Source organism: Neodiprion pinetum, chromosome 5, assembly GCF_021155775.2.
Source record: "Neodiprion pinetum isolate iyNeoPine1 chromosome 5, iyNeoPine1.2, whole genome shotgun sequence".
NCBI classification, from domain to species: Eukaryota; Metazoa; Arthropoda; class Insecta; order Hymenoptera; family Diprionidae; genus Neodiprion; species Neodiprion pinetum.
The window spans coordinates 33,790,405-33,802,786 of NC_060236.1; the positions used below are offsets into that span (position 1 = coordinate 33,790,405).

The following is a 12,382-nucleotide window of genomic DNA, read 5'->3' on the forward strand; positions in this document are numbered from 1 at the left end:
ACCTTCAACTTTCGTTTGCGCGTTTTTGTATTTACACGTAAACGAAAATAAAATTCGGAATTCTGATACTTCATTATCCGCTCTTTGAATATAGCTTTGCAGTAGTGATCGTTAAAACTCGAAGTTTTTGGTTGCACTTCCATATTAGTTTTATAAAGACTAAATACATTGGAAAGTAAGGTACAGGGTTTGTCGTAAAGGCTATATAACTACAAGTCCGATCTTTATTGAGAAAATTACATTTTACAGGAAACCGATATTTTGTTTATTTTTACGGTACTATCGGAAAAAATAGTCGCAAATACATTGGTTACATTTTGTAGTTCAACCCAAAAAAATTGTGCAGTTTGTTTTTTCGGCTTAGGCGCTGCTGGGCTATAACGTTACGAGCGTGACAATAAAAGATCAGAAATAAATTTAAAACTAAAAATATCAGCGGCCTAAATGATTATATAAAAACAAGCGCGATGCCGTTTCAACTTGAAATCAACTTCAATGGCTGCAACTTGATACTGTAAACGAAAACTATCTGTAATCCTCGTGATTGCAACTTAATTTGAACGGTCATCCTGTGGGCAGCAGTACTTATAAATCGGATAGATTATACTTTTTAGAATTGGTGTGTCATACCCACAATCGTATACGACATATTAGATAGCTCTAGCATCATTATTTGGCATCGAAAAAAATAACATTTTTTCGCTTTGTTATTTGCGTTTCATGATTCCATATGACTAAAATATTCGTGTTATTTCAATACGTTGGCTAGACTGCGAAAACGCGAGTAATGGCGGGTAATAAACAATGGCCATGGGGATAGTGGTGATGGAGAAGGGAATTTAACGGGGAAGTCCCAACGGGAAAGCCATAGCTGCGAGCCGATTGGTGACGCTAGTAGCGTTAGAAAAAAAATATTAGAACAATGATCTGTGTACTCTATAGTTTGCGGCTGTGCGTCATAATTGGAGAAATGCTACTGTCCACCTATCTTGAGATTGTTAATAGTAAATGGAAATAACAACACTGAAGTGGAGATTAATTGATTGTGTGTTCCTTATAGATTTTCATAAATATTTTGAAAATTGAATATTTGTGAACTGGGTTGACGATTAGGGATAAATAGCGATAGTTGAATCAGTGTCAACTGCAGTATGTCAAACCACAATCCTGCTCAGAGCTTATGATCCGACGCCATTTTTTAGTTGGCGGGTATTACCACCAACCACCGATCGCCTGTCCTTTGACTATAATAGTTGGACTAGCAGGGGGTGTGTAACGCGTTAAATATATGGAAAAAAATAATAAAGAAAGAAGGAAGATCGTGTGCGCGCAGCGCGGGGCGATGATAAGAACCAATTTGCTTTCGAAACCTCGCAAAGGCCTATAAAGTGTGGGGGAAAAACCGGAGCAAAACAAAACACTCTCTATATAGAGGAGGCTAACCGTTGATATAGCGACAGCTTGGAACACAAAGGTAATATATGTGCATACTTGACTACTAACTGACACTTGGTCATACTTCGATGGAAACGTTATCCTCGAAGCTCTAGTTTCAAACGAGAAAAGTGAATATTTTTTCCCTGACGTCAGCATCGCGATAACGTTAATCCATTTGTAATTTGCGTCTAAATTGTTTGACTTGGAACATCCTAACGGTTGTTTATCTTTTCCTGCAAATCCACGCAGGTTATTATTTTCGATATTTACTTATGGCAAATACATCGCTAGATATGACCAGGCAAATAGAGCACAGCTTTTGAACATTGCAATCAATTGTTGATCATGCATACCAAGCTTCTATGAGAGCTTCAGAAACTGCAAAACCCGCTTTCTACTTTCTCAACATGACCCGAATGATTAAAATTTGTCACATGTTGACCAAATCCTCTGAAATTATTTCCAACATGTGAAACGTCCTGTAAATCTCTACTTTGGTCAATCATTTTTTTGTAGTGTATTTATTATCCTTATAGTCAATAAATAAAGAATGTAATAATCCTCAACCAATTTTCTTTTTACTCCAAACCTGAAATACCTTTGAATTATACACACAACAGTTTACATGCCGAACACTGCGTCGATGTTACATAAGAATTGGCAACTTGCAGAGCTAAGTTCTCTGCCATAAACGCGGCTAATACCTCAGCGGAGCCAATGTTCTAACTACTAGAATGGTAGTAAGAGGAAGATGAGGTTTACAACAGGGAAAGAGCCAGGGGATCGGGCAGAACTCGGGCACGACCAAATCCCCAACAATTTGGACGAGAGTATGATGGCTGCCACTGAATGCAAGGAGCCAACTGATGCCGGTTGCATCGAGGATGGTTCTATGATTTCGAATCTTCCACTCCTTTTTGCGGACGGGTACCCAACTTCCCTGGAAAAAATCACCTTGGTAATTAGGACTCTGAAGTTAATTAGGAGGATTCGCACCCAGGAATTATTAGTGATATTGCTCAACATGCTTCTGTCTTCAGAAATTCAGACTTTTCAATTAACAATTTCTGATATGAAATAATGAATCAATGGTTTTGCAGCCTCAACTGGAACGTTTCATAACATTTATGGTGCAGTGCTCGTTCGGGCACGATACTGCAAAGGTGATTGGCGAACCGCAATGGTGGCCTAAGGAGATCAAATTCACAAATCCCTTTGTACGGCCCCGTAAGATAAACGAGGTAATTATTTAAAGCAAAGTAGTTGGGAGCCAGGCCCTTAATTTCTTGTGGCGTGAAATCAGATCGTTCTTCTGTTTCTCTTCATTGCAGAGCTGGATGGGGAACCTGAAGAAACTGGTTTTTCGTTGCTATACTTATCACCGCAGCGAATATTTGCTGAGGTTTTGTTCCCACCTCGCTCAACACCCGAGAGACAAGCTAGAATATGTCGATAATTGGGACTCGACTACGAGCCTCTTCCACAAAAGCACTGGAAAGCTGCTTGTCACATTCCGAAATGAAAATATGGTGCGCTCAATTTACTTGATCACAGTTATTTCATAAATTATTTTGCATGTTTTTGTGCAATACTTACACCTTACTGTCTTCGAATGATCCTAAACTTTGGTATTTTTTCAATGTTGTTTTCAGAATTACGATAAAAAAATTGAAAGCCCGCGAAGGTTGCTGCTTCCGAGGAATAGCGGAGTTTCTGGACCAGCCAGCAAAACGAAACAGCAGCTACAGACTGTGGTTCAGCCAGTTCTGTGCGATGACATATATCTCTGCGATAACTGCGACGCCGAGTTCAATGAGTTCAAGAAAATGAAGGTACATCATAATCTTTCATTTGGTCTCTGGCCCATTGTCAAATTACAAAACTAAAACCATGCAAATTAAATCCTTTTGGTAGATTATTTGTAATTTCGTTACTAAACGGTTTTGAAAATTTTAGGAACATGAAAAATTGTGCTGCGAACAGGAACAAAGCAGCGGCAATTCACGGCCTGTTACGCCGGAGGTATCGGCAGGACCACAAATGGTGCAAAATCAGTTCCTGGAATATTTCGCGTTATCGTCAAACGACTCGAAACGTTTACCGAAAAAATCTTGCGCGGAAGCGACGACGAAAACGGAGGCGGTTCGAAGCTCTAGACGTATTAGGGGATCAGTAAACCTGGCACGTTGTCCAACGATTCCGTTTTCCTCCCCCGCCGGTATAGCGATGGCTAAAAAATCTCGTACCATGACAGAAGTAACGCAACAAGAAAGACTTGAAAGGATAGAGCGATACTTGATCGCTCCACCGCTTAGCAACGGTTCTCGACCGAGATGGTTAGACAGAATAACGGATACTAGCCGATGGATCGTATCGCATAAAGCAAATCGTGACAAGCCTCCTCAAGACGACTACGTACACGAGTACAAGTTCAATTCTTTGAGGGGCAAGCCTAGTACGTATTGATCGACGCCTAGCCTTATAATTTAACAGGAGCACAGACGTTTCAACTTAGAAAAATAACGGCATGTACGTCTGTGCCCCTTTCTGTGTACAAACGAACGCCCCAGTCTTTAGTGTACAGTACAAATGAAATTTTATCACGCATCATTGACAAATGACCACCCTTTTTATATTTCAGTATTAAGCATTCGATCGCAGATACTCTGCGTCGCATGTCGCAAGGCTATCGTACCCATAACTTTACTAACGCCTCGACAGATCGACGAGTTGAAAAGTAACCTTGATAAATACCAGCTCCCAAAACAGCGCGTTCGACAAATACGGGGCGGTGGGCCACGTCCCGCACCCAAATCTAAACGGCGTTGTTCTTTCTCGTCGTCCCTTTCTGCCAAGCGTAAATATGCTGGCGTTGAGAACGACCTCATTGTCATCGACGATGATGAGTTAGCAACAGTGACGCCCATTGCACGGGTACAAGAAACTCAAGATTCAACCGAGCCTTTGAGATCACCGGAAGTTAAGAATCTCGGGAGCAGTTCTCAGCACGAGAACGAGAGTCTTGAAAAGAATTTGAGTCGTTTATCGATAATTCGAACCCCTGAGCTTAGAAGAGATGAAGAAAGATCATCGACCATAGAGAACATAGTAACGGTTATCGACCTCTGCTCCTCAGACGAAGAGGATAATTCGAATGGAGTTGGTAATACATGCGATGAAAACAGAGATCCAATGCAGTCGGAAAATCAAAATGTCACACCGACCTTTCTTACAAACTTTATACCTAGGCGACTTCGCATTGGTCCATGCGTTTACACGACTGATTCAACAAGCGATTGGCTGAAGAGAATATCCGAGCCTTGTTCCGGCCTTTTAGAATAACTACAACGATCGTAAACAAGACAAGACGTCTTTCAACTGAGTAAATGGCTTAAGGAGACGTAGCAAGCTGATTATAAGTCCATTTATGGTTTTGAAGTGACGAAAATCAAGGAATTGTTTCAGCTCTGTTCGTAAGAAGTGCAAATAAACTGTAAATTTTTGGATGCTGTTTTGAGTCAGAGATTTTCGAATTTACCGCCCGACGATAGTATAATAAGTGCTACAAGAATATTGAAATTTTTTTTTTTTTTTTTTTGAAGGATGCAAAGCGATACTCGTACGTTTATATTTTTAGATAAACGTTACTAATTACAACATAGACCGGTGGTGTGGAGAAAAGCCGATTCGGTCGTAATGAATTTTATAAAATTTGAAATATATCTTGCGCCCAGATGTATTTATTGTAATTATTGTTAATTTGGTTTTGATTTTGTTTTTTTATACGCGAAAGATATATTTTCTTATAATTGCGATGAGACAGCCTATTTCTCTTACATTATTCATGGTCTTAGTTGGACCTGAACATCGTAGCTAATTTTAATGCAGCGGAATTCTAAAAAAAAACCTTTGGTTTCGGCGTGAAAAAGGTATGAAGCCCTCTTGTGGCCTTAAGATACGTATCTCGGACTCTGATTCGCCGAATCATAGAGACTTTTGAAATTATTATTCTCATATCACCTGCCAAAAAATCGGTCAATTTGAGACGCACTTTTTATCGTTGAATTGGAGTTTAAATCAGATATGTCAGCGAGTCCTCGAGAAGGAGGCGTAATGTTCACCTGTCCAAAGAAATACGGTTTATAAATAAAATTGAGTTTGTAGTTTTCAAAAGCGAAATTTTTGAAACTCTGTACGACCGGGAAATTGGGAAAAACAAACCTATTTATCTAGGTCTTCTAACAAAAAGAAAAGACGGTACTACAATTCGATTGTGCGCCGCTTTATGAGTAGACACATTATACTATCTACCAGTGACACAATAACGGTAACCTCGAGTGACTTTGATTTCTCAATTTTCCGGGTCTATCACGGGGAAAATCTGAATATTCCTTATACAGTTTGTCTTTTGTTTCTCCATTTAGCTCGTCAATTATGAATATCATTTTTCCAACGGATTCGTCAAAAGGCTCGTTTCTTATAATGTAATCGTTTTCGTAAATCTGAATCTGTAAAGGTATATATTATACACATATATACGTATGTTTCTTTTGAAATTACCATTGATTAGTTGAATTTGCTGCGTCAGCCACGATTTCATACCGGGTATCGTTTAGTTGGGCGTATTTTTGTACTGGTAAAATGTCATTCTGTTATTCGAAAACAGAATTTTGATCGTTAAACCGGTAGACGAAATTTCTTTTAGGGTGCTGAAATTATATTATTATTTTTCTTCACTAAAGTCAGAATATGTTTTCGCTACAGTAAATTTTATTGAATTGTTGAAAATGATTAAGTTAATCGTTGAATTGATAAATCATTTTTATCATACCGTATCACAAAAAGATTGAATCATATAAACGTGAGATTCAAGGGAATAAAATACGAAACATGTAACACGAAAAGGGCAAATTAGTTAGACAGTCTGCTATACATATAGAAACACTCGTGTTACGCATTGTTTTCATTACGCGTTACTATTGTTACATTTGTTATATTGAGTTAGAAAACTAATATTTTTGAATAAAAATTTGTCAATGTATTTCCCGCGCACTACTCATCTTTAAAACTATGTATTTATCGTAATTATTATTGTTATTATTATCATTTTCATGATCTTTATTATTAACATTATTGCGTCTTTTCCCGTATTAAAAGATCAAATTCATACATTATAAACCATACCACGATACACTTTGGAACCTATATCAGAAGCCCGCGAAACTTGCAATTTGCAAGAAGAAAGATGAAACGTTCACTCTCATTATTGAATTTATTTGATTATTTTTTTCCTCGACAAATGACGCGATGATAGTTAATTTCTTTTTTTCCAATGCGTTTAATCGTATGCGACTTGGTCACGTACTGATTTCAACAAGATTTATTCAGTTTTAACTATGTATGTACGGTGTACAATATATACATAATACGAAAATACGCTTATTCTGTCAGTTGTAGCTCTCACCATTTGCGAAAATCAAGTAAAAATCAAATCGAATGTTTGAACAAAATTTTTTTGGGTGAAATATTAATTGTAAGCACGATTCTGAAAGTTCATTATTGAAATGGACAGGTGGGGCGCAGAGAGATTTACACACGGTACGAATGCACGATGGATATTGTTATTATAATAAGGTAGATTTGCATAACTTACTACGATTATGATATCTACATATACGGCTGTTTATACCGAAGTAGCACGAAGGTTATTATTATTATTATCATTATTATTATTTCTATTAGCATTATTATTGCGACAATTGTTACTTTTATTATTATTATTATTATTATTATTATTATTTTTATTAATATTAATACAACGATTTGCGACCGATAACTATCATTTAGATGATTATGCGTACATTTATATAGTGATAATATGTAGTAGTATTACAAATACGTTAGCGAATAATTATATATTTTCTCATTGTAATATATACCGCAGACATTTTATTTAGATTGTATTTCAATATTTAATCATTATAGACTACATACGCATGTGATCCCCCGTATACAAATTTGTATTTATACTGAATTATCAACGTTATGCGCTTATTTGAAAACTATCATTATCATAAATCCGATTTACATCCCGCGATATCATTGTAATGAATTTATTAAAGAGATATATCTATCATAACATTTATTTTATTCCTATTTCCATTTGTTTCGTGTTATTTTCTTCATGGTGCGCAATGGATTTGGGAACGTGGATTACTTGTTCGACCCATAAATTAATAAGACGCCATCTGGTGGCAGTAAATAATACCACAGAGCATATTTGCTGTGTCGTATTTAGTTAAAAAGGCGATTTTAAGTCCCATGTTTCACTCTAGAGGAATGTAATGTCACTTAACGAAAGTCCTACAGCTTGTACAATAATTTTTATGCCTTTGTATTTGCTAACTATATGTACCTGAAACGGTCAGGTGACTCCAAATCTTGACGCCATATTGCCCTAACCACGTTCACGTTAAGCACCCCATGGTCTGGATAAGTTAGCAAAAAGTCGTATCAATTTGTTTGTAACAGTGTGAGAAACTAATTTAATCTATTCTATCCTGTATTGTAATTCACATGTAAATTTAATTCATGCGTCCTTTCAAACTTTCTAGACAAATTCGTTGATTGCACATCTGAACGAACTACGCATTACTTTGATACTACTAGGAATCTTTTTCACGGGTTTCAGTTTCACGATTACACTCCACCCTTCATCGGAATCGCCTTATCACCTTGAGCATGAGCCATTGTGTTTCAAGGTTTGGTTAGGGGGTGGATAAGTCAGACAGGTAGGTAGTTTACCGGTAGCGGGTGACTTCATTTTACCAAGAACTACCCCATCAAACTAGGTCGCACTCGATCGTGAGTCATAGATCAGTCCCGCTCTCCACACGTTTCGCAATATTTGCTAACGCTGATCGCATAGCTCGAGGAACTTCGGGACGTCGTCAACTGACCAATACCGGTTGGAGAATGAAATGAAAAAGAAAAATTCCTTAAGGAACCAAAGAAAAGTAAAAATTTCAGGCAAATTTTTAATATACTTCAACCAGTCAAATTCTGTATCCATCATCCGTAACAATTTTAACCCTTTTAGAACTGAATCAAAACGAATGGCGGGAAAAAAAAATTCAACGAGCTTCGACTCTGTATCTTTCAACAACGATGTTTGAATTTTTCCAGAATTTTCCTAAACCTATACCAAAAGTTGTACATGTGTACCTTACAGTGGATACCTTTTTCTCTAATATTTTAGCTTCACTTTTTCGACTAGGAAACATACTTGATTAAGAGACAGTCTTCGATATATTTTTGTCAAATGGGTATTGAAACTGTTGTCCAAAGCCATCCTTAAAAAAAAAATCGGTTGGTTAAAACTTTGATTATGAATTTTTCAAACGTATGTACACTGGAATGAACAACCGTTTTGAAAGGGTTAAACTCCAAGTTTTGTCACGCCAATAGAATGGTATTTATAATTGTGATCATACGTCGTCAGAGAAGAATGAATCAATCACGTTACGTTAAGTACAATTATACCAGATTGCAGATTGCCTCGGCGCGGATGATGGCTGTTGCGATTCGTTCATTCCTTAATTTCACGTTACGTTTCATATTAACGGAATTCTCTGTGTCATGGAATCAAACGTCAGAAGTTGTCCGACGTCATCTCTTACAGTTAAACGTACCTACCCGGCCGGTGTACAAAAAGCAGTTCGTGTAAGAAATGAGATCAACTGTTGGTAAGACCTTAGATCCTAATTTAGTGTCTGTAGAGAGTTTGCAAATTCACCCTTTCCACCACATCATCAATTTAAAGGCTTTCTCCTGTACGCGACTAAGATTATACTCCAACAGATGCAACATGTTTCTCAAATTTTATCGACTTGGTTACAGAATTTCACAATTTTCCTTACTCGAAGTTGCAAACAATATTTTCGAAACTCTGGGAGGGAAATTACATTTAAGTTCCTTATACATGTTCTAACCCTCGAGTATATAATATGGCAAGGTCGACAAGTATATTATATACGTACACAAATTGTACCAGGTGACGTAATCTCCGGAAATCGGTTCGAATTGTGAATTGTCCAACACCGTGAACAAATTTCTGGGAACTAAGTATATGATTGTCCGTGATCTAATGTTACGCCTCGTGAATCAAATAGTTCGATCATTAAGTCATGGGAGATAATTTGCGACGCCATTCATCTCCGCGCGGGACTGAAAAATGATCAGTCTGAAGTTTGTAACGTTGTTGTAACGATGCATCTTCGGAAAAAGTCCTTATTTTGCAACTTTAAGATTGCTTGGAATATAGTAAACTGTTAATACAGCATCGGCAAGTTCAGATTTTGTAAATTCAACTTCTTCAGGTATTCTAAAGGTACGAAATAGTAATTTTTGTTTCAACGTTTCGATACATTAACGTTACTAACTTCAGCCTCGTGAAAAATGACGTTCTGCAATTCCTCTCTCTGCTAGTACAGTAATATTACGTCAGATTGATAAGTTTAGTATACAGTAGACAACTGCAACCGTTTATACGACGTCTGTAAATTGTAAAATTTAATTACTGTGCAAACATGACCGTTATGTGATTTTTGCCCTGTAGTGCATGGCGAGGCACACGGTTGGCGGTACCAGGACACAGTAAAAAGATGACACCATTATATCCGTTACGGACGAGGGAACATGCAGATTCCCAGTAGGTACGTCACCACGTCGATTATCAACAACACACATTCGAAACTAAGGGATTCCCAGCTAATTGGAGATCCGTGTCGCGTGCCACGCTGCGCGAGGTTTATTTCCACCGTTCGTGGATCCTGGAAGGTTGACGAGAGGATGGTCACCATTTCATGAAGAAATAATAAATAAAGAATAGAAGTGTCGTCTAAGCTCAGTCAACATTAAAATCTATAAAAACTTGAGATCACGTTTAAAAATAGGGGCCTTGATGTGTATATAATATGTAGACGAGCGTAGCTGGTATGATGTTGAACAATTTTTTTTTACCCTTAAAGCCAGGACTGGACATCCCACGCGGATGACTATAAGTACCGAAGTGTATACATCAGGGATTGTTAAATAAAAGATGTAGGTAATCTGTTTCTGTCTGTTTCTCAGAGAGAATAAAAAGTGGGATAAAAAAAAAAAAAGATTGTATTTGCGCGTATGAAATCTTCAAGGCACAGTTATAATGAGCTTAGGTCTCAACTAATCAATTTTTTGACGTCCATTGCACGTAACGGCTGTAATATGGTTAATTATGCTAATTAGCTGAGAAAGCGGCTGATGTGAGAATTATAATGCGCCACGTTTTGACGTATATGGGTAGAAATGACAAAAGGATCATCGAAACGATACTATTTTTGGTTGGTGTAAAAAAGTACGGTAAATATATTGACAATCCTCAGCCGGTTACAGATATTACTCACTTTTTGTGTTTTCTTCTCTTTCTCTCACCTTTGGCAACGGCCTATTTGTGAGAGTTTCGGCAGTTAGTTAAAGCTCGTGGAAGCGTGTTAAGGGCATCGCTTGAAAGAAATCCTCAAGCTAATTATACACGCATGCAGTGAGCAATTAAGAGGCGGCAGGATGTTTTTAGGCACAATTATTAAACACCTACATACCCATGTAGGTATACCGTTACACACATGTTTGAACGTGTCCAATTTTCTTAAAAATAGTAGACATGTTCTATTTTCGGGATAACAACGTAACTACGTCGATGATCGTGAGTCATTTACTGATCTATTCAAAGTGTGAAAAGTAGTGGTGGTCAAAAATACATGCTTTACAGCTATTGAAAAACAGACGAGAAGGTATTCCAAGGAATCTGCGATGTTGGCGAAAGATTATAATCGACGAGTAATGCTTTGAACTATTTGTCACTTTTTATTTATTTTGTTTCTACTCACGTTATATATACCCCACGTTAATCTTAATCGATTGCATACATCTGTTTCATTTGTATTTCATGAGGACGGCTTGGCGGAATAGGTATATGTTTAAAACGTTAGAAGGTACGTGATGTCACGCTCGTCTGCATGCAGTAAACCCAATTTATTCTTACATGACGTAGCTCGAAGGTCCCTGAATTTCTTTTTTCCTTATTTTGTTCTATTTTTCTTTTTCTTTTGTTATCCTTTCTTTTCTGTACGGCCATGGATGATCAATTCGCAGGAGTTTATAAGCTGACGATCCCGAAAGCGATATAAGATTTTATTATGTAAATAGATACGAAATTTATATAGGTCGATGCTATACGAAACGGCATACCGTATTCTATACATATAATTACCGCTGACTGTGTGTAACATATTTCGATTTCAATTTTGGAGCGGTTTCTCTTAAGGACCACTAAACTTATTGAGGAGCAATCAACTATCGCGCGAGATTAATCTTAAGCCTCAGCGAATAGCTTCTCGAGTATTCTTAAAGTTGTACACGCATCACGTCTCTGATATTATATCGCTACAGTCTGATTTCAATTATCCATATACGATTTAAGTAACAACCAAGGGTATCATTACGTGAATTCATATAGGGAAATACTTGAATGAATGTATGAGCTGACCAAGTATATACCTACCTATATATTATACGTATTATACAGAGTGATTATCTATCGGCGGAATAGTCCGCCGTCTTCTATGGTTTAATGCGTATGCGCTACAATCCGAGAGCAGTTGATTGTCAGGATGACCAACCATCATGAACCTAACCTCAAAAATTTTGACAGTTGTCACTAGCAATTGCATTCAATACCGACAACTGTCAAAGTTTTTAAGGTTACATACATCGCGGTGACCTGTCATCTTAATATAGAGAGTAAAAGTAAGGAGAAGTATCTCGTATGGACTTTCAACTGGAAAAGTGTCCACCAAAAAAGCGACAAATAGTGGTTCAACAAGTCACCAGAATGGCGCTCATAAAC

General features: G+C 37.4%; 1 protein-coding gene across 2 annotated transcripts; it reads left to right on the plus strand.

Moving 5' to 3' along the window:
• The first annotated feature begins 690 nt into the window (after positions 1–690).
• Positions 691–7,555, plus strand: ova (ovaries absent). 2 transcript variants are annotated; one of them, XM_046629335.2, is made up of 7 exons: positions 691–1,474; positions 2,058–2,395; positions 2,538–2,678; positions 2,769–2,966; positions 3,090–3,269; positions 3,394–3,892; positions 4,079–7,555. In XM_046629335.2, the coding sequence occupies exons 2-7, from the start codon at positions 2,189–2,191 to the stop codon at positions 4,777–4,779; spliced, it is 1,926 nt and encodes a 641-aa protein (XP_046485291.1). In that variant the 5' UTR covers positions 691–1,474; positions 2,058–2,188; the 3' UTR covers positions 4,780–7,555. The 2 variants fall into 2 exon arrangements, with proteins under 2 accessions (XP_046485291.1, XP_046485290.1); XM_046629334.2 differs by having other exon boundaries at positions 2,109–2,395.
• The last annotated feature ends 4,827 nt before the right edge of the window (positions 7,556–12,382 follow it).